Source organism: Zeus faber, assembly GCF_960531495.2.
Source record: "Zeus faber genome assembly, chromosome: 4".
Classification (NCBI taxonomy): domain Eukaryota; kingdom Metazoa; phylum Chordata; class Actinopteri; order Zeiformes; family Zeidae; genus Zeus; species Zeus faber.
In genome coordinates, this window is record NC_137191.1 from 14,308,471 (window position 1) to 14,332,100 (window position 23,630).

Below are 23,630 nucleotides of genomic sequence, written 5' to 3' on the forward strand. Positions count from 1 at the left end.
ATACAGTAGCATTCTTGAATTATTTATATAAATGAATAAATGCAACTTGTTCACAGGGATTGGTTTTCGACTTGACAGAGGGATATGAGGAAGAGAGACACAGAGTTTAAGTATTTTGTGGATATAAACATAGTCTAACACATTGCATAACACATATTTGGTCCCATCTCCCATCATGTTAAACAGATGGATTGAATGAATTTGATGTATGTATTACTTTACATGGGAACAGTGAAAAATGTTGATTTTACAACAATAACTAAATTAAAGGGGCAACGCGCAACTTTTTTGCGTTTGCTTCTCATTATGAAGTGGAAGTTGATTGCACAGTGTAATGACAATAGAATAATGACCTCATTGGCGTTTAGATTGGTAACCTATAGGCTTCGATATCACTATGCATTCGGACCGCCACCGGGTACGAACTCCCAGGAAAATGATCGATTTACGGCGTCACAGGAAGTGCTCCTGTGACGCAGTAATCGGTCATTTTCCAACCAATGAGCAACCACCAGCTGAAAAAAATCTACCGGGTAGATTTTTTGAAACCCTCGAATTTAAAAACGACTCATTGAAATCAGTTCTCAAATGTATACGTGATAGTGCTTTTTAGCCAGGAGAACCGCAGGTCCCGCCGTTTACTTGTATTTGTTTGCAGGTTTGCAGGCCATTATGGCGGAACAGGCAAGACTGTTAATTTATTGTGACAATTTCAATGTGCCTCTTCAGTGAACATGCTTCTTTCTTCTCTGATTTCCAAAGTGCTGTTGATCGTTTCCACGGAGCGCTATGAGGAAAACGTAAAGCGATTCGGTTGTTTTTGCGACAGCGGTGCAAACAATAATACCACTTGGAAACGCTCTGGGAGGGGGGGGGGGGGGGGTGCATGTGTAAAGAGTACAATGCCTTCAAATGTGTTGAGAATGAATCAGTCGGTGCCTGCCAGTTAACCAACGTACAGCACAATGGCAGACGTCCCCGGACACAAAAGAGCGGCGCTGTAGGCGGAGTTATTTTTGGTGGCAAACAATCAGTACAATCAATTAGCAGTTGCGTACAAAGAATCCTGGTTAATACAGTGTCATCACTTTGACTTTGTTTCAATCGAACAGGATTCCTTCAATGCAATGGCTAATTGTTGGTTAATTGTTGTTAATTATCAACACGAACGTGGTGAAGCTGATAATTGAATTGGAAAAACACAGCAATTACATGACCAAACTCATCCTTTCTACAAGGATGACAAAAAAAGAGATAGGCCTGACCATATTGAAGGAGATTATGTCTGTGTCTGGTAATTCCAATCAGGTGAATCTTCAACATTTTGTACCGTCTACAGGTCCTAATTATATTTTTACCCATTTACTTACTTCATTGTATTCTATTATTGAATTATTTAATAATTACATTTTGAATAATTTGGTGTGTCCATCTATCCTGCCGGTGAAGTTGGACTTGCAACCACGGAGCCTCTGCCAATGCAGTTTGACTTTTTCCACGTTTGACATATTCTGTCTTTCTGTGTATGTGGTGTGTGGATGGTTTGGTTTGAGCAGCCACACCTGTCCTGGGTCGGGGTAATTGGGGGCCCAGGATCAGAGTGGCTGCATACCTGTTGCACGTTGGTTGGTCTGACGAGCAACAGGTAAAACCCTAATCCCCACACACACTCAGGAGAGGAGCCTTATCATGACACATGTCTATCTGCTCCAGGGCTCATTCCACCTAGCTCCCTCTATACATTATACTGTGTATCTGTAACCCTGTCGTCTGTGTCTCTGTGCCGGAGGTCCCTGAAAACGCCACTTGGGTGGCGTGGTAGGTGAAACTGCCACATGATACATTTACATTTACATTTAGTCATTTAGCAGACGCTTTTATCCAAAGCGACTTACAAGGGAGAATAACATTCAGCTACATTGCGACAGAGATTGGTGTAACAACAACATTCGTGTAACAATAAATACTGCAAGGTGGTGCTATTGTAGGTTAGGACAGGAGGTACTCACTGAAGAGCTGGGTCTTCAGGTGCTTCTTAAAGACAGAGAGGGAGGTCCCCGCTCTGGTAATTTTTGGCAGCTCGTTCCACCAACGTGGAACTACAAATGAGAATAGCCTGGATTGCCGTGGCTGTATGGCCGGCAGAGCCAGGCGACGCTCATTTGACGAGCGCAGCATCCGGGGGGCAACATGTGCTCTTACAAGAGCATTTAAGTAGGCGGGAGCATTCCCAGCAATCACTCTGTAGGCCAGCATTAGAGACTTGAACTTGATGCGGGCGGCTACAGGTAACCAGTGGAGCTCGATGAGCAGCGGAGTGACATGTGCCCTCTTTGGCTGGTTGAACACCAGTCGCGCCGCCGCATACTGTATCATCTGAAGTGGCTTCACCGCACAGGCCGGCAAGCCTGTTAAGAGGGCGTTGCAGTAGTCGAGGCGGGACATCACCAAGGTTTGTACCAGCAGTTGAGTGGCATATTGGGTCAGGTACGGCCTGACTTTTCGGATGTTGAGTAGTGCGAAGCGGCAGGACCGGGAGACGGCGGCAACATGGTCCGAGAATGTCAGTTGGTCATCAATAATGACACCAAGATTCCTTGCAGCCTTGGTAGGAACAAGAGATAGAGAGTCGATTTTAATATCAATGTTGTGATAAATACCTTGTTTGGCCGGGAAGACCAGCAGTTCCGTTTTCGCCAGATTTAGTTGAAGATGATAATCCTTCATCCATGTGGATATGTCAGCGAGACAATCCGAGATCCGCGTCGAGACAGTAGGGTCGTCGGGCGGGAAGGACAGATAGAGTTGAGTATCATCCGCATAGTAGTGATATGAAAAGCCATGTGAGCGGATGATCGGGCCCAGTGAGGTGGTGTATATGGCAAAGAGGAGGGGGCCTAGCACCGAGCCTTGGGGCACCCCTGTGGTGAGGTTGTGAGGCACAGACAGCTGGCCTCGCCATGTCACACTGAACGAGCGCCCAGTAAGGTAAGATTCGAACCAGGAAAGTGCACTGCCCGTTATGCCCATGCTTGAGAGTATGGACAGGAGTATGCAATGATTGACAGTGTCAAAAGCAGCTGATAAGTCTAGCAGAATGAGAACCGAGGATTTGGCAGCAGCTCTAGCAGTTTTTAAGGCCTCTGTCACAGACAACAGGGCTGTTTCGGTGGAGTGACCACTTTTGAAGCCAGATTGAAGTGTATCAAGAAGGTTGTTTCTTGACAGGTACTCTGTATGTGCTGTGATGGGGTCAGACAGAGGGGTTAAAGATCCTGGGCCCCATTTACCTAGACCCAGGACAGGTGTGGCTGCTCAAACGACACCATCCACACACCACAGTATAATATTAGATATTATATATAACATACAATAATCTATGCTAATATATTACATATATTATATTATTCTGCAGGTTTTGTGACTAGTGCACAATGGTTCGGCGGTTTTGGAACTCATATCAAAACTGCAAATTGTGATCATTTATAGCTGACACATACTGTACTGATAATTGCTCCATTACTGATTATGATTTAGTGACTTCAGAGTTTACCGGTGTTTTCTTTTCTATGTGGTGTTTCTGTTAAGTATAAAACCGCTTGGCTGAATATTTCGATTATTATTTACTGAGCAATGTGAATAAATAATATTATTGCCAAGCGTGCCCACGTAACCAACAAAATATGATCATTATTTTATAGTCTATCTACCCATTACTTTCCATTTTATATTATGTCCAGAATTGCAATACCCAAACCTTGACTTCATCAAATGTGCAACTATAAGGAGTGTCAACATGCCCACGGCTTTGATTTTTGTCTCCAGGGTTGGCTATATAATATACAGTAATAATGTCAATGAAATATTCCTATTGACAAAAATGAAAAATCACCTCTGGATTTGAGGACAATTTATAGAGAATATGTCAATTTGATCCATTTTGATAGACCCTCTGACAATACAATATGTAATCCGATCCAGGCAAACACCTTACTGCGTGAAAAAGCAGTGTTCCATTGCATGGGAAGCAGCTGGATGCAAACACAGAGCTTCATCCACGAAACCCAGCGTGTTTTCGCTCGACTACATTTCAAAGCAGGTATCTTTAGTCTTTACGCTACTACATCTCGAACACAGTCACGTTATTTTAGTTTTGAAAAAAAATCTGCTGTCGGATGTGTAGTCGCTCCAACTTTATGTCACTTGTTTCATTTATTATTCTAATGATCAAAGCTACTTTGTACAAAAGAAGACCTTTTACTTTGAATGTTTTTAGTACATTTATGGGCAAGTACTTATACTTAAATGTACCTTTACTTGAGTATAAATGTCAATATGGTAATTTTATACTAGAGTTATTTTATGTCAGGGCATTTGTACTTAAAAGCTTATTTGGTACAGTATTTGAAGTAACATACTGTGTCACCATATAGAGTAAACGGTATATCCACACCTGAAACTTAAACAGGCGCACAGCACTTGTTGAGGGGCTGGGGAGGGTGGGCTACATTATGATAGATCTGCATATGACTTTGACACAATATTTAAGGAGAGGAAAACGCAGTGTAAGCGTTATCCTATAATCTCATAGGAATGTAATGCGGCAAAAAGCATTCATGGTCAAAGAGACTTTGAGGTGAGGCTCCGGGATCGCTCAATCTCATTTTAGCCAAAGAAGATAATAGATTTGAACGGCAGACCCCCACCCCCCCCCAAGGCTCTTTGACGATGTGCTCAAAATGAAAGGACTACAGGTCGAATGTGTTGTTTCTTATTTCACCTTTCTTCTAGGTTATCGGGACAACACACATTACCTACTGTGCTGTCAGTGAATTTCACAAAAACAAATCTTGTGTAAAAATGGTAGAAGTAGAAAGGAAGAAATACAAGTAAACCCTGCATTGTGCACAGTATTCAGTATATCATACAGTATTTTAACTGTACTGACTCTCTCTCTTTAATCTACATTTACAGATGTCTTGTGGGTGTGTACTGTACAAGAAATGTTTGATAATAAATGTGTGTAGTAGTGTAATTATTATAAAAGTGTACAAAATGATGAGAAATTGGAGAAGGAGCTATTGCCGGTCTGTAACATTGCAACAGCAGGATTCACACACACGGCACCGGCAGCAACACACACACACACACACACACACACACACACACCGCTTCATTTGGTGATTGATCCATTGATTGATTAGCAGAAACAATTGTCTGCTCTTTTCATCTCTCCCCTCTGGCTCGCTATCCATCTCCCCCCCCCCCCCCTCTCTGTTTCTCTCTCTCTGTTTCTATCTGCTTCTCTCCAGGAGGTGCAAATGATTTAGCCTTGCCAGGAGCAGCTGGAGCAAATCAGATATAAAGTCAAGAAACAGCTGGAGTGAGTTCAGCACATTTAGGCCTGGCACATTCACTCATTCACCCATCTCTCACACACACACACACACACACACACACACACACACACACACACACACACACACACACACACACACAGCGGTAGAGCTGTGTAACATAATTATTTTTTTCCCCGTGATTACACCCAAATTAATTATTTTACTACTCTATGTCTGTAAGCAGGTGTGAGCACGGCAGAAAGCACAATGAGACCTTGGCGATGAAGGCGCTGCATTCGAGATTATAAATCTGTGTTTCCAGCTCCTATTATGATGATCCCGAACTGAGCCGGGATATATTTTTAACATTCCCAGTCACACATGGTCATCTCATTTGTACTCGTTTCAAGAACCTCACAAATAACCTCAGCACAGTGAGAAGTGCAGAGATCCGGAGTGGAACTTTGTCTCAGGTCCTATTCGCTCCCACCTCTGAATGCATACAGGTTGAGCTAATAGGAGTAACCTGAAACCTCTTGTATGTGACAAGGAATTAATCTCACTGACGTCGATGTGTGCTACAGCGTCTTACAGAAAATGTTGTACTTCCCGTAAGATCATCCCAGTGCAACTTTTGTCAATGTTGCCGTCACAAACTGCATCAGACAGTCAATTTATGCCAAAAGAATTGCTACAGCACTGCCTGGGTATCAGTTATGATAATCATAAAATCGGTAATAGTCTCCAAATCATCTGTATATCAAGACATTGCAGAATTCTCTGCTTTGCTCCCTGAGACGCAGCAGAATGAGGACACCATTCCAGATATTCTCTATTCTTGAGGGTGCACTACAGAGGGAGATAATGGTGTGTGGACGGCAGCTTTAGGCTCAACTTGGGATTTCCATGAGAGGGCATGAGAGTGGTTTGCTCTTCATCAAGATCAATTTATACTGTTTACCTAATCTGCTGCATGTCAGGTTCTGTTCCAGTTAACAAATAGAAACAGAAAGGTGCTGCCTAAATGACAAAATATAAGATACAATGAGATCTCCAGGGGTAAATTCACAAAAAAAAATAACCTATCAAGGAAATTATTATTATTATAATTATTATTAGCATCTAATTAAAATAGGACAGTCAATACAGTTTAATATTACCCAATGATTTAACAAAATCTCCCCGTGTTCCCTCAGTGCTAAGTGCACATTCTACTGTCTACTTATATGTCATTATATATATGTCCAAAAGAAATCAACATCATTAACCGGTGCTGTGGCTCCATCCCATGTGCGATGCTCCATCCCAGCCGAAGCCGCCTCCGGACAGCTCAGATCACAACACAGTGCTCCTCAGAGCGCTCTGTGGACATCTCTGAAGAAGGAGAAGCCTCCCAGGTACGGCATGAGGACGGCGCTGATACCCGGCCTCCAGATAGGAGGCAAGAGCAGCAGCAGCAGCAGCAGCAGCAGCAGCAGCAGCATAGCCCCGTGAAGAGAGACACGGCTGTGATAGGGATCACACTCATCATTAAGGAGGATGAGATGCAGCGGGTGTCTAAGAGCATTAGAGCAGAGAAAGAGCCACGGGCCTGATGGCGATTGATGGGGAGCTGAGCCGCTAAACCCAACAGAGTGTAATTTTCTCCCCCTCTGTCAATGCTCCCTCGATGCCCAAGTGGTCTTAAAAAATTTCACAGGCGGTCCCTCTTCACAAAGCCACTTCACCATCCTCTCTTAAGGACTACAAGCCCTATCAATTTCCCTATCAATCTATCCTCTATTTATCGGCTGATCCATTTCAGAAGGCGGCTCACGACTCCATGAAGAAAGGCCCTTGATCCCTTGATCTTGATCCACCTGCCGCCGTCCAACTGGCACCAGGAATCGGCCGCTCCTTGTTTTGGGTGGTAGCACGCAGGGTTTCCTGGATGAAGCTCTGTGTTTGCGTCCAGCTCTTTCCCAGGCAGTGGAACTTTCTCGCTGAGTGAAATGTTTGTTTCAGTCAAAAGACCCACAACGGACAAAAATACTTCTTGAACAAGTTTATTGCTGAGTTTATTGCTTTATTGCTCCATATAGGTTCAGCTTGAGCTTGGATGCAGTTTTGTTGAGCCAGTATATTTGAAGAAACCCCCCTTTTTTTTTGTGGTGGCCCTCGCGGTATAGCCCTCAGGAGAAAAATGACACATGACTAGTGGCACAAACCAGAGTGTACGACAAGGCAAAATGACCCCAGGTGGAATTGTGCTCGCCCCACAACAAGTATAAAGATTCTCTCTCACACACACACACACACACACACACACACACACACACACACACACACACACACATGCGCGCGCGCACGCACACACGCACACTCGCATGCACGCACACGCATAACTTTCTTTCCCTCACACAAAAACACACGTTTACATACACATGCACATTTTAGAATATGTTGCACTTATACTGTGTGTGGCTTCATTTTTGCTTACCAGGTCAAATTGAGCGCTGTGTTGTAGCTATTAAAACTTTATTAATGCGGCAGGCTGTTGCCTAATCGCAAAACATCAATTACTGTCCTGGTTTCTTAGGGTGATGGAAAATTTTGCGTTTTTGCCGAAGCCATTTTCAACATGCATAAGCAAACCCCCATTAACCTCTCCCTGTAAATAAAAGTGTCTGTGAGAAGATGTGCCCTGAGGAAGAGCTATTTCAAACTGTGGTGGGGTGATGGCCAATTAGCTTGATTTGGCCACGGTTTGAAACATTTGAACGCTCTGTTGCACCTACTGCGTTGGCTAAAGTGCCGCGAGTGTAGCCCGGTCGCCCTGGAATCCCACGCTTTGAACACACTCTGAAAATTTGAAAATTGTTATCGCAAACTTGAATTCATGAGCGGCCCAGTTTGGTGCCTGTGTGCACTGGTCCTAAAAGAGTAGATGTGCCAACAAATGTGTCCTGTCCCAGATCCACACACACACACGCACACACACACACACGCATGCACGCACACGCACGCACGCACGCACGCACACACACACCTTCTGGTACACACACACACACCCACACACACACACTACCACACATCCTCAAAAATCCTTTTTCCTTTTCAGTCGTCCACTTGTATTTCCACTGACTGGCAGAACAGTTCCACCAATTAATCATCAAATGTTGTTTTGTATTTGAATTTGAGTGTTACTCAATGTTGCCCTGCTTTTTTATTTCACTCATGACTATGAATCACTTTTCAAAATAAAAGTGACCAAAGTCTATTCAAAATGATGACCCCTTGAATTCCAACATCAAAATTCCAACAAAAATCTCCACATCCTTAATACCGCTCGATTTTAAACACCTTATCTTCAGCTGATTGTTCTCTCTCATAGATCCCAGGGGTTTATTTAAAAAAAGGAATTCTCCTGGTTTTGTGCTGGTAGTGGGGAGAGAACTTCAGCAAAATGATGTAGAACCTACACATACATACACATACCCGGGAAACTATTAGCTGATAACATTAAATAAGTAGGTACCAAATGGGGCCAATTAAAACCGGGACCATAGTTCACCTCTTCCTGGCGACTGATTCTGCCGCTTCATTGTGATCGGAGTGGCGATCTGATCTGATTACACATCAGCTGTTGAGATTAATGGGGGTTTTTTTCAAAGAGGCTTATAGCGTTGAATGGAGTGATGATATCACTTAAAATAGTTCTCCCGAGAAGAAGCCTGCGTGCGACACGCCATCCCACTCTGGCTGCTCGCAGTATTGCAGTCTGTGGAAGAGCTCATTCCAGGTCACCCACTCTCTGTGGGTGAGAGAAAGGGGGAGAGATAGAGGGCGGTGAGTGCAATGGAAAGGAAGGAGAAGATAAAGATAACAGAAATCTCTCTCTCACACACACACACACACACACACACACACACACACAACCCCCCCCCCCCCCCCCACACACACACACCCCCACACACACACACACACACTAAACGCCAACATTTCAGCTGGAACACTGCTCTTTTCCAGACAGTGATTTTATGTTTATTTTAGTGCTATTTATTGACTAGATGATTCATTTCCTGACTATGTATAGATCCATAGGGCATTAGCTACGGTGGAGCCTCAAAGTGGGAAAACAGAATGTGTGACTGCTGTGTAAAGGAATCATTGAATTTTGTTTTCTCTACCTCCAGCATACCCATTAAATAATAACTGGCCACAGCTCATTAGATGGAGGACGCCTCGTCACATTACCCAACAACTAACAAATAATAGAACCTGCAACACGGTTGTCAGACGGATTTCTATTTACCAAAAACAGTGTGCGGTGGAACCTTTAATGTGGCGTCAATAGGTGCTGTGGTCTTGGCAACATCTTCTGCTGGATAAATGGTGTTGTGTGGCATAGCTTATCTCATGTTTTTTGAAAACCGGATTTCACCCAGCTTGGTACAGTACACGTGATGTGAGTATTCGTTGGGCAACTTTCCCTTTACAGCGGCAGCTTTGAGTGGTGGGATGTCTGTAAGGCTGGACGCACGCTGAGTGATATTTCATATTGGGCCGTGCAGAACGTGCAGCAGCCACGGCTGTTTATGAATGGGGTCCTTGCGCGGAGCCTTGCACAGCCAGCAACGCATCAGCTTTATGTAACTGGGCTGCGCCTCTGCCATAACAAAAGTGGTGACACCCTGAAAAGTCAGTTACCATGGATACAAAAATTGCCCACATCATTTTATGTCAGCAGCCTTGTGTAATCAGTTTCAGTTTCCCTTGTTTATTTATTTATCTATTTATATATTATGTTTATTAATATATTCCCTCTCTCATTTATCAATTAGTTTTGTTTTGCCTGAGTACCCACAGTCTTTCATAATTAGATTTTTCTTTGTTTCCGATTCTGCATTGGAGTAGCTCTGCTTTAACCCCAAAAAAAAAAACACTCACGAAATGAGATTCCACCCCGCAATAATTAGAGCTAATAACAAGAAGGGCGCGCTACACACCGATTACCAGCCTCCCTTGTTTCAGGAACCTCTCAGAAGCACAGACCTGTTGCGGCGGGTTGCTAGCAGCCCCTCGTGTTAAATTAAATCAAACAGCATGACGGGGGAGGCTGAGCGGGACCGGCACAAAGGCTGTATGAGCCGGAAGCCAGATCTGAACCCCACTTGAACGGCGACACATGGCGTTGTAAGTGACTTGTCCGGCATGGCAGCGCTCTGACACGCCTCAACAACTTCTGTTCAATGCGCTGTTGGCCTATCAATGATGTATGACTATGAGGCCCAGCGGTTATAAATCCGTAATAATAACAGCAGGCGGGAAGACATGATTGGCTTATTCACATGTCGGCAGGGAGGGGGCGGACATGATCTCGCTGATCACACACCGTGGAGGTAAACCCCACTGTCTCACACACTCAGTACCAAGGTTGCGCTACGGGGCAGCCACTGCTGTGCCCCTGCATACCACTCCTGTTTTTGTAATAGTGGGAAGGTGAGAGCGAGAGAGAGAGAGAGAGAGAGAGAGAGAGAGAGAGGAAGCATGCGTACATGAGTCAAGGTGTAAAAAACTTGGATCAACATGTTTTATAACCTCATTTAACAACTTTCGGATTTAATGTCGAACGGTGACCTCTCGGCCACACCCCCTGTGAGATAAATCTGACTGTCGTTCTCCTGATTAACAATAAAATGCATGAATACATTTGACCTTGTATCCAATGAAGTCTGACACAATCCCGGCGAGAGTTATTCCAGTCCAACAACAGAGAGACTGAGAGGATGCCAGGCAATAAAAGATTAAAAACAAAAAAAACAAAAACAAAATGTCAGAAGGAGACAGGAAAAAGTGACATTCATCGTGGGATCCTGAGGATTTCTCTCTGAAAAGGAAAAAGTGGACCAACAACCACTCACTATTATGTTTGTGTTATGCAATGGTTTCTTCTTTCCCTCGAGCCTTTGAGGAATAAAGGCGCAGATACTGTTGTGGACCTCAACAGGTGGAGATTTTTATTCATTTTTATTTGAACGATGGGTTTGGTAATAATAAGGCTTCTGTCCTGGTTTTCTAAAGGACGCCATTCATGTGTGAAAATGTATCTTTTCAGGTCCCTGTCCAGCCGGCCGTGACGCCCTGGTATGACGTCTGGCTGTGGAAGGACACAGGATGAGAATCCCAGAGAAGTTGTCGTCCCTGCAGGACCAGCTGTGGGAGGAGTACTCTGCACTTTTACTGAAGTAAAGGTACAAATACCCTGACAGAGAAAGGTATTCTAAGTAAAAGTGTGTAGTTCATGGTATGGCCTGATGTAACAGAGCCAATGCACTGAACACTCTGATTGGTTAGGTGGATCAGTTCCTCCAGCTCTTGTCATTAACAAAGTTTTTTTTTAAACAAAAGCGACGCGACTTTGTCCGAATTTTGGTGTAAATGTGGAGAGAGTACATGAAATGTAATAGAGTAAAAATTAGGGGTATTTTCTTTTAAATGTAGTGGAGTAACAGTCGAAAGTCTCCTGAACCTAAGTAAGTACAGGTACTTGAAAACTGTACTTCGGTACAGTAACAAAGTACTTGTACTTCGTTACTTTCCACCACTGCGTAGGATCCCGCGTGTGATCTGTTAATTATCTTCAATTGAGGCGATAATTCACTTATAATCCCCTTATCCCACCGTGGCTTCAACAGATTCGCAGTGACAGTTTACTTTGCTATGGGCTGTAAGTGTTTTCAGCGGAAGTTGGCACAACTGGTCAAAGAACATTGAAAAGAGTATTTATTCATTTATATTAGTATATATATATCATATATGTATATATGATATATATATGATATTATATCGTGAAAGTAGGGCATTTAAGTAGAAGTATGCAATGGTGATTCCTCATCTCAAACAATTGATTGAAACAAAAGCCAACAACAGTGGTGGGTTTACCACGACAAAAAATGTCAGTGTCTCAATAACTTGTCATGTGCCCTTGAGCATCAATTACAGCTTGACAACGACGTCTCATGCTGTTCACAAGTCGACTTATTGTCTGCTGAGGCATGGCCCTCCACTCTTCTTGAAGGGCGGCCCTCAGGTCATTGAGGTTCTGGGGTACAGAGTTACGAGCCTCTACACGACGACTCAGCTGATCCCATAGGTTTTCTATGGGATTCAGGTCTGGAGAAAGTGCAGGCCACTCCATTTGAGGTGCCCCAGTCTCCAGCAGCCGTTCACTAAGGATGCCACCTCCATGAGCTGGAGCATTGTCGTCCATGAAGATGAAATGAGGCCTGTGTTGTTCATGCAGGGGCACAATGACTGGATTAATGATGTTATTCAGTAGTATTTGCTTGTCACTGTACCATTCACAAAGTGTAGGGCAGTTCTGTATTGAATAGACACACCTGCCCAAACTAACACCACCACCACCAAAGGCTCGTCTGGTGACAACAGTGGCTGATGCATAGCGCTCTCCTTGACGTCTCCAACATCGTTGGCGGCCATCATTCCTGCTCAACGTGAATCGACTTTCATCAGAGAACAGCACTGAGGCCACTGGTCCCTCGTCCAGCGTAAATGCTCCCTGGCCCGTGCAAGACGATGTTGCCTGTGCCTGGTGGTGTGGTCAGGTACCCTTGCAGGTCGTCTAGCACGCAGACCACGCTGATGTAAACGGTTTTGAATGGTCTGACGTGACACTTAGGTGCCTCTCACCTCCCTTAAATGTGACTGGAGTTGAGTGGCATTCATCATCCGGTTCCGCAGGGCACTGTTCACAATGAAGCGCTCATCAGTGTGGGATGTGGCCAAAGGACGTCCACTTCTATGCCTTTCTGTGACTCTTCCAGTCTCTCTGTATCTCTGTTGCAACCTGCTGATGACACTCTGTGACACTCTAAGCTCAGTGGCCACTTCCCTCTGAGAACATCCTGTTTGAAGCTTCGCTATGGCGAGGTACTGTTGATCAGTTGTTAGGTGTCGTCTTGGTCTCATGATGTCAAAATGTGAACAGCATAATGAAGAGGACTGTTTAAATACCAACTCTAATTGAACCAGGGAATGTATTGGCTGATTCATGGATCAAACACCTGTTGTGAATTTTGCCATTCAGCTCCTTGTGAGAGAACAGCAAGTTGTGCAAAAAGTACTGAACCATTGAACAGTTGGACATGTGCATTCAAAAGTTTGGAGAAGGTCAAATTAAGTTCACCTGTAAAGGTTATAGTGCATTTTAGGTTCATCCTGAAATTTCACCCGAAAGCCGAATATCCCTAACTTTTTGTGAGTAGCGTATATATATATATATATATATATATATATGATCTATTGTGTACTATTCATTTGTATCTGTGAAGTGTGCAGTGACGGTGGCGGATCAGACGGGGACACCGCGCGAATAACAGCGACTTGTTTGACGTAGAGCGTCTCGAGACTGTCTGCACCGGCGAGCGCAACTCCCGCGCGCACCCGCCGCAGATACAGCCCAAAATATAGTCGCGCACATGCGTTGCGCGCGCGACGGTCCAGCCCCGGAGCATGAAATCATTTTTGGCAAAAATAAACAAATAATAAATCAAAGAAATACATAAATCAAAGAAATACAATAAATAAGTAGATAGATAGATAGATAGATAGATAGATAGATAGATAGATAGATAGATAGATAGATAGATAGATGGATAGATAGATAGATAGATAGATAGATAGATAGATAGATAGATAGATAGATAGATAGATAGATAGATAGATAGATGGATAGATAGATAGATAGATAGATAGATAGATAGATAGATAGATAGATAGATAGATAGATAGATAGATAGATAGATAGATAGATAGATAGATAGATAGATAGATAGATAGATGGATAGATAGATAGATAGATAGATAGATAGACAAACAAAATAAATAAATAAATATGGGCTTCTATCAATAAGAAAGCGCGCGTCTATATCGAGGATCGATCAAGCGGACGCTGAGCTGTGAAGTTGCGCTTCCCTCTTATTTGTTTTATTCTTTTTTTTCCTCGGGCAATTCGCTCTTTCCTCTCCGCGCGCACCCTCTGAAGTCATCGCATTCCTTTTTGATGGTGTTTATTTATGGAAGATGAAGTCACTGCCGGTTGAAGCTCCGTTCCCATATGTGTATGTTTAATTAACCAGGCCGGGCTGATGTGTAAGTACCTTCGCCAATGAAGCGTAGGTGGGCTCCCCCACCCCGAGCTGCTCGTCTGAGCTCGGGCGATCTCACTTCCCTTTCCGCCACTTAGAGCTGCATAATGCCTTTCACTTCAATACGGATGTAAGGAAAGCCTGCATGTGACGACTTTTTAATGCTTTCGTACAACACCAGACAGCGGAAACCAATTACGAGTGGGTGCACTGGATAAGTACAGCGGGTAGCTGATAATCACGCAGCAAAAAGAAACAAACACTGGGTTGGAGTCGGTGGATCGACTTTACATTCCTTGCTTCAAGTTGTGAAACCTATATCGTCTCTTCACTTTTCTCCATTTAAAATGTACATCTCATAAGTCCTTGGATATTTTTCAATTCAGTAAACCTAAAACAAATTAAATAATACCGGTTTTTTTTTTTTAAGGACGAAAGCAATTTATTCAATGACCATTTTTTTTTCCCCTCAGTGGATCGGAATAAAAATTAAAGAGGTTATAAAAGATATATATTCAGAGAGGGCTCGTTAATCGACCTTCATTTTCAAAAACAACAACAACACCAACAACCCCGAACAGTTCCAGACATCAACACACAGAAAAGGAAAGATCCGTGGGGATGGGAGCTGAACACAGCAGGTGCGTCTGAAGTTATCCTGCTCCGCTTCAGGAGTGCGGGCGTGCGTGCGGGCGTGCGGGCGTGCCGGCGGACGTATGTGCGCGAGCGCGTGTGTATGCGTGTGTGTGTGTGTGTGTGTGTGTGTGTGTGTGTGTGTGTGTGCGTGTGCGAGAGAGAGAGAAAGAGAGAGAGAGAGAGGGAGGGAAGGAGCGCGCCCAGGTTATTTGTGACGGAATCCCCCCCTCAGTCTCCAAGAATCCGCGAGCGTCGCGAGGAGGAGGCGGAGGAGGAGGCGGCGGCGGCGGCGGCGGCGGCGGCGGCGGCGGTGGTGGTGGTGGAGGCGGCGGCGGCGGTGGCGGTGGTGGTGGTGGTGGTGGTGGCGCGCGGAGCTGTGTCCACGAGCCCTCATCACTGCGGAACGCGCGCGGGGCTGCCGGAGATTCCACGGCGACCTTTGGAATAAAAATCGAACTCATCCCTTTTTATAAAACGCGTCTTTTTTTTTTTTTTTTTTCTTCTTCTTCTTCTTCTTCTTCTTCTTCCTCCCTTTCTTTCTTCCATGTGGTGAACCGTCCACAGAGAGGAATACGGCGCTGGCCCTCGGGGGGTCCGAGAGAGACTTGGAGGTGTGGATTTATCTGTGTTTTGTTGTTGTTTTTTTGGTTTTGTTTTTGTTGTTGTGTGTGTGTGTGTTGTTCTTTTTTTATTTTTTGATTTATTTTTTTATTTTTTATTTTTTTGGAGGAATTACTAATTGATGGATTCGTTTGACGGAGAGGAAGACCCGAGTGGGATTGAGGGCCCCCGAATGGAGTGACAGGCTGCGATGTCCTCTCCACCTGGCCGCCTGGAGAGATGTGTCACGGCAAGGGGGTGAGTGGCTCGACGCGCGGGGACCGGGACCGAAATTCTCCTCCAAAACGACATCGCCGTCAAATTGTCACTCCGACAAATTGTCGTTGTTTTTTTTTTCTTTCTACGCGCTATTTATTTGTTTGGGTTTTTTCTTTTTTTATTCACCCCATATCTGCGCACTCCTCTCAGAGTGGAGCGGTGGCGGCAGCGTGGGGTGGGCGCGCGGCTGCGTGCGTGTTTGTTTGAGCGCCCGACACAACCTGCTGCACGCCCTACATAGCATGCCGCACGCCCCAAAAAACCGGGGAAAAGAGCGCGTGAGGGGAATATTCGGTACTGAGCCACAGGCTGTTTTTTTTTTTTTTTGTGGTCGCTGTCTCACGCGAAAACACTGGAGCACTCGCGCGTGCGCGCACGCACTCCGAGACCCAATTCCGCGGCTCGATTTATTTTTTTGGGGGGGGGGGGGGGGCGGGGGGGTGGGGATTCTTTTTTTTAACCTTTGAATTAAACTGATGCTCTTTTCATACGTGTGATCCATTTGGGGGTCAATCTGTGCGCGTCGTCCACGCATAAACGCCCCACGCACCGCACGCACACATCCGCGCTCGGATTGCCCTCGACGCACACGCACAAAGGCGCGCGCGCGCACGCACACCCTCCCACGCCAGGCGCACTCTTCTGCAGGTACCCACGCACGCCTACCCGCGCAAACACACGCAGAGACACGCACACACACGCACACACACGCACACGCACGCACACACACACACACACACACACACGATGCCATTCCAGCCGTAATTCCAGAAAATACATTTGACAGATAATGTTTAAGTCTCCAGATCCGCTGGGTCTTATTGAGTTGCTCCAAATTCAACAAGTCCGTGTGTTTGTTGGAATGTGATCAGTGTGTGATCTCGTCGCCGTCTGATCGTCTGATATTATTTTTTTAATTTTATTTGCAGATCAAGTTTGAACACTTTCCCTCTGGTTCCTCCGACGCCGTGAGCAGACCCAGACATGCCGGCGGGCGGAGCGGGCGCAGCGGGAGCCCGTGCAGCGGGACCCGAAACTGCACGTCGCTCACACGCACACGAAGGCACCGAACGTCCGCGACCGCAAACCTGCCGCAGCCGCGCGTTGTGACACCGCAGGTAAAGCAGCACTTTCAATAAGGGGGGGGCGTTAAAATAAATAAATAAATAAATAAATAAATAAATAAATAAATAAATAAATAAATAGAAGCTGTGAGCTCCGCCGCTAGGGGGCGCTGTCGCATCGCGCTACGACAGAGCCGCGGTGACGAGCAGAGCCGTGTAATGAATTCATATCTCAAATTACAGTTTTCGGGCTGAGAATGCGGTCACGTTGTAAAAACACAATTTTCTCCCGTTTCCCTCTCGCTCCCCGTGCCAAGTCTAACACACCGAGTGTCTCCCCCCTTCTCCCGGGGAGCATGGGAGCCGTGTCTTCCCCTCCATCTCTCACTCACTCACTCTCACGACACGTGCCACAAGCGCACGCACGCACGCAGACACGCGTACACGCGCGCACACACGATTTTAGTTGGAGGGCTGCAGTGTATAGAAGCTTGACATAACAAGCCTTATGGATAATTCCTTGCTATCAGAATAATTATTTGGCTGGTGGCAAAGGAACACATTTTGTGTGTGCGTGTGTGTGCTAGCGCACGTGTGTGTGTGTTCCGGTGATGGGGGGGGGAGGCATACAGCATCATTAGGATGAGTTATTGCCACGCTGAGCCGTACTTAGTGCGGAGCGTATGGGAAAGAGACTTTAGGTAGGCCAAGCGGCGGCCAGTTCTCCACAAGTGTGAGATGACACAAAAGGAGATCAGCTGCTGAGAGAGAAACCGCAAAGAGAGAGAGAGAGAGAGAGAGAGAGCGAGAGAGAGAGAGAGAGAGAGAGAGCGAGAGAGGCGAGCGTCCACAGTTGTTCGCGTCTTCGTTAATGGAAACAAGTTGGGAAAAGCTGCAGCGAATTCTGGGTGTCAAGTCGCCACAGCGTGACAAGTACGTGCAGTGGGCCTATTTTTACAAGCTCTGCTCACTTCCCTTTTTGTGTGTTTATGAGAAGAAAAGGGCTTTTGTCGCTCCTCGTTCACACTTCACAGCCTATTGTCGCAGGACTTCTGAAATGAAAACATAAACAAAACCCCCCGGAGTGGCGCGGTGCATTCAATACTTGAGTTCATATTTCCTCATTAAGCGGCGAGAAGGAATTACGTAGAAACACCCCGGCCCCCCCAGCTCTGCGCGCCCAACGAACAGTTTTAATTGAGGAGCAGGAAGTTCATCGTCTCGTCGGTCGCCCCGACGACGGCGCGCCGCTTTTCCTTTTCCAAGTGTGGAGGATTATTTAAAGGGACTCGACTCGGCTCGAGGTCCGAGGGACATTCCGAAGCAGGGGACTAGAAAAAACGGAGAAAACACACAGCGACGCGAATAGATATGAAGAGTGAAGCGGGGCAGACGGATGGCGTGGTCCGCCACATCCGAACGCAGCCACGGCTCCCCCGGGCCGCCCCCCCGGGGAGCTCTGATGAGCTGCTGAACGGGGGGTCCGGGGAGAGTTCAATTCCGCCACTGACACACCAATGTTTAATTGTTCAGCAAAGGGCAAATTTGGTGATGTCATTTCCTCTAAAATGTAAACAGGGCGCCGAGCACCACAAACCACGGCTTCCTACAGTGTTCATGGGCAACAGAATGTTAACATTAGTTACTATTTTCCGGGAAATCTTGATCTTAAATCCTTTATTTCACCGTGAGAGAAAAAACAAAAAAAAAAACAAAAAAAAAACAGCAGATTCCCAAATATCTTCAGGGAGCTGTCGTTTCATTGGCAGAATTTGAGACGGGGCTGCTTGGAAAAACCGGGTCGCTGCGATGGCGATCAGCGGAACCGTTGGTATTTGGGGAAAGCATTTTCAGCGCCACGCGGTGTGCCAATATTTACCGCCTACGAGGGTGTCGGGAGATTGCTGTTCCTCTCGTTGACTCTCCGCTCTGGCTCGTCGAGAAGGGCATGAAACGACTCCTCTCCAAAGGTTAAAAGGTCGTCCGCTAACTAACATATGCTCTGTTCCTAACACACGGGGCTGAAATATTTCATCGGGACGCGGGCGCCGGCCGCCAAAAATCAAAGGGTCGCAGCAATGCGGGCAAGGTCGTTTCACCGTGTTTGAATTACTACATAGTATTAATAAATAACAACAAAAAAGCACGGGGGGAAAACATATCTATAGTAATTCTCGAATCATTTACGAAGATTTTCAATAATTGCAAATTGCCGATGAGATTAGATGACTTTAAGGTTTAATTCAGAGGGACGGGTCAGGGAGGAACGCCGCTCCGTTTGACTTTTTAATTAGTGCTTAGAAAGAATATTTCAGCTCCGGATGACATTAAGTCTTCTCTTGCACTTCGAAAACACCCGTGGCCGCGGAAGCGTCGGCCGTCAGCCAGGAAGTCAGCGCTCCTTTTGAAGTCAATTAAACCTGCAACCGTCGCCAGCACCGCATCGATTGGCAGCGTCCCAGGATATTTACTGCCAAAATTGGACAAGAGTTCATCCTCGATGGCTGATTTGCGCAGTCATCGGACGGTTTCGGCGACTGGGAATGAGGTGCATTTTGATGTCACATCGCCGGTGAAACGCTCGCGCTCCGTGTTTTATAACATGACCTTCACAACACTTTCATCATCAGGGTGAAATACTCTATACTATAATTTGTCATTTCGGTCCCCTGACGATCCGCTGTTTAATAATGTGATTGAAAATGATCTTGGTGTATTACACTCACACAGCAGTTAATCACATAGAGGCCTAATAAAAAAAGGCATTATCCCGCCAGTTCATCAGGTTGCGGAGCGACCGAGGCACGGCCGCATTAAGTCGACCCTCGTTGACAGAGCGGTTATGAGAACAATCCTCCTCTGCGGCTGCTTTGTGACTTCTTGACGTACTTCCACCGGATGAACGCTATGAAATACGGTGCCGAATGAAATGAAACACGAAACGTCAGGACGGGACGGAGCCTTTTTGTTTCAAACTTTACTTTATATACTTTGCGTGTCCAGCTAAGCTGCTTCTCAGTCGGTAACATTTCTTGACTTATTGACTTGAATCATAAAACAAACTAATACTTATTTTATTATAGAAGTTAATGTCAAGTTGTCAGTCATCAAGACCTGAGCGGTGGCAGATGAACCAACTGGCTTTTTAACAATCCTCCTCATGCCTTATGCCGTATGACACAGCAGAGGATTCCCACTTGAGCAACTGCTGTAAGTTGTAAATTGCATGTGCACATCATTTGTCATCACCAATATTTTTTTTCTGTTTCGAGTGCATACTTTAAAATTATTCAGTTTGGTGAAATAAGAGAACATTAACCGCATCTGATGTTGGTTTATTGGTGTCATCAATTCAAATGTATTTTAATTGCCAAAGCACTCTAAAACGATTTTTAGAAAAAGATTGCTGCCTAAAATCCATCAAATATGTTTTCATAAAACACAAATGACTTATTGAGTAAGGATCTAAGTATAAAATATGCTGTAAAAATAAATAAATAAATGAATGAATAAATAAATAAAATAAAAAATTGTGAAAATAAAAAAATTGCTGTGAAAAAAAGTTTATATATATATTATAATATATATATTATTATTATTATTTTTTTTTTTACAGCATATTTGAAGATAAACCAAGATAAGCTTCTGAAATAGCATCACTAGTAGTAATCAAATGACTTTGACAATGACAAAAGACTCAGCTACTATCAGGATATATCTGAAATACATGAAAATTAGTTAGATTATTAATCATATTACAAATTGCATTGTAAGCAATAACCTTTTAATTACACGTAATTTTGATGTAAATATGTCAATTTGTATAAAGACGGATTACTGCCATGAATAAGAGTGCACTCAAGACTGAGAACAAATAAACGGTTGGAGACAGAATAACATCATTTTTCAGAGAATCATTACAATAGGGATTTAGAAATGTTGTAATCCCATGCTGTATTATTGTTTGCATCAATTTTAATGATTATATTCCTATTTCTCTCCTGATGATGTAGATTATTATAATAATACGTATTTTTTTTATTTTGCATGATTTTGCTGCTAATGATATTCAAATGAAAATAGGTTAGAATCTGAATTAAATTTTTCCTTTTCATTTAATGCCGCAAGGCAATAAAAACAAAGAATATCCAAGAAAACTATATATTGCACTCACCCAGCGAAGCGTGCTGTTAGCGGATCCTAAATTCAAAGAGCCTGATAGTCACCTCCTAGTTTTTAACTAGGGGTGCTCACTCGCTATTCAAGCAGATTAGTCAATTTAGGTGCTTGTCCCGTGGATTAAGCCGCGATCTTGACAAAACAGCCCCAGAACCTCGGGGTCACAGTCCAGTGAACGAGGAGCTCGTGCCCGAGAGAGAGGAGCAAAACAATCCCCACCACGGGCGACGCTTTCACCAGCCACTTGAACATCCTGGACGCTCCTGTTGGGCGTGGCCAGATATTCATTTTTGACCTTGCGACGCAGCCTGTTCCAATTCAGAGGTTCAGGTTCAGGTTCATGTCGAGGTATTTTGTCCCCGGTGAAGATGATGACTTTGCCAAATGACCCTATTGTCCTGCCGCCTCACCTGTGCCTGGTTCTGGGAGCCCGAATAAAGATGCATTATCTTCGAAATGATTGCTTTTTTAATTTTCTGGCTTCTCCATTCAGTGCTATCCCCCTTCCCCCTTCCCCCACCAATATAGTTGAATTCGTCAGGTGAACAAGGTAGTTTAGTTCTCCCAAAAAAATCTAACCTTCACAATACATATACATGTATGTTTTTTTAATTACATTTAAGATTAATGTCTTTGTGGTATCTACTGATAACAAACACAGAATATAATTGTCATTTGAGATGCAAATTATTCTATGTTATATTTGCATGACAAAATCCTTAAATGTTTGAAGAATAATCATTGTAACCTTTCTATACCATTGAATGGACTCGTTTCCATGATGGAATATAAGTTAAATCTAGATAATGACATTTGTGGATTTGTAAAAATAGGTTAGTTTGGGGTTACTATCACCTGAAATGTGAACAATTGTTATCTTTCATGGTGTTCATTAATATTGTACATCATTTAATAATAGAATATAGTATAATCAGGATGACAATTTAATGAATTCCCGCATGAAATATACAAAGGACTGTAGAAATATTATCGGTAGTACTGTGTGAGTGTGTGGGTGTGTAAGTGTGTGTATGGTGGGGGAGTTAGCCTGACTAAATTCATGGTTTACAAAAGCCCTCTTTCGCCCACTAAAGCCCTTTTTGTGTTTGTGACGTCACCCAAGCATCCGAGCAAAGCACACGCATCTGCACTCTTACTCAGGAACACCGAAATACACTACAAGAAGACATGTAATGTCAAAAAAACGTATGAGTCAATAAACTCCCTAACTCACTGTGCCCCCCAAAACCTACGTAATTCTGCCCCCAAGACAAAACATTTAAATACTCCATCCTTTTCCCCAAAATGTTGTCACCTACTGCAAGCTACTCGCCGCTGCTATACGGGAGGTTCCCCTCTCCGCAGTTTCCCTCGCCGCACACACATATACATATACTGTATGTGCACGCAAAAAACATATACATGCGAAAATACATGACCGGGGGCTCAGGAGGGAGGAACTTGTTTCGGAGTTTTTATAGTCTGATATTCAGGCCCCCTTGTGTTAGGGTACACAATTGGTTAGCGTTAGGGTCAACTACTAGGGACGTGACGATATGAAATTTCTCTGTATGGTATCTACCAAAATACCATGGTATATGGTATTTCACGATATTAATCACCCCCCCCTCAAAATTGTTGATATTAAAAAAGAAAAACACATGGTAAAGCCTCTGGGCTCTCAAATTCACAGGAGAGGCAAAATATATACCAGAATCTGCAAAATTAAAGATGTAAACTTTAATTGACCGCACCTCATGTTGTAGCAGACGGACGTTGTAATAATCCTTCCGATGAGTAATTTCTTTAAAGCGCCCCGTTCCGCTGTCAGAATTCCGCCAGGAGGAACTGCTTTACGGCAATATTTTACGGCACGATGCTTTACAACGTTACTTGCGTGCGCGCAAGTGTAAACTAACACGGCGGAACGCGGAGCTTGGGGAAATACAACATTTGGCCCTCTACCACGCAGAGGTAAGGTGAGGGGGAATTAAAGTTTACGTCTTCAGCTTTGCAACATAAATGTATACCGTTCCAGGGAAAGGCTTCTGGATCAGAACCGTGATTGCTTGATACCGGTTGATAGAGCGGTTTACTGTTACATCCCTACCCGGAACACCACAGTGTGACCTTCAAAATCAAATATAATGATAACCATTGGTTTTGTTTTGTTTATAAAGCTGTTTTGAAGCCTTATTCCAATAACAAACAACAACTGGATAAGTTTTATGAAATATTTTTGATGGAAGCGGGTCAATTTGACCTGAACACGATAGGAGGGTTAATGTGTGTTCACAGAATATTGAACTGGGGGACATAGGACCCTGGTGCATAGGAGCCTGGGAACTTAGGACCCTGAGAATATAGGACCCTGGGAACATAGG

At 44.4% G+C, this 23,630-nt stretch overlaps 1 protein-coding gene across 1 annotated transcript in view; it reads left to right on the forward strand.

Annotated features, from left to right (window-relative positions):
* Positions 1-15,964: 15,964 nt before the first annotated feature.
* grin2ab (glutamate receptor, ionotropic, N-methyl D-aspartate 2A, b) overlaps positions 15,965-23,630 on the forward strand; it is a gene marked incomplete at both ends in the record, with an annotated part of 92,367 nt that continues 84,701 nt past the window's right edge. The window contains 2 exons of the mRNA XM_079999438.1: positions 15,965-15,982; positions 16,933-17,121. Coding sequence (XP_079855564.1) covers positions 15,965-15,982; positions 16,933-17,121 — 207 coding nt within the window. The remainder of the gene's footprint in view (positions 15,983-16,932; positions 17,122-23,630) is intronic.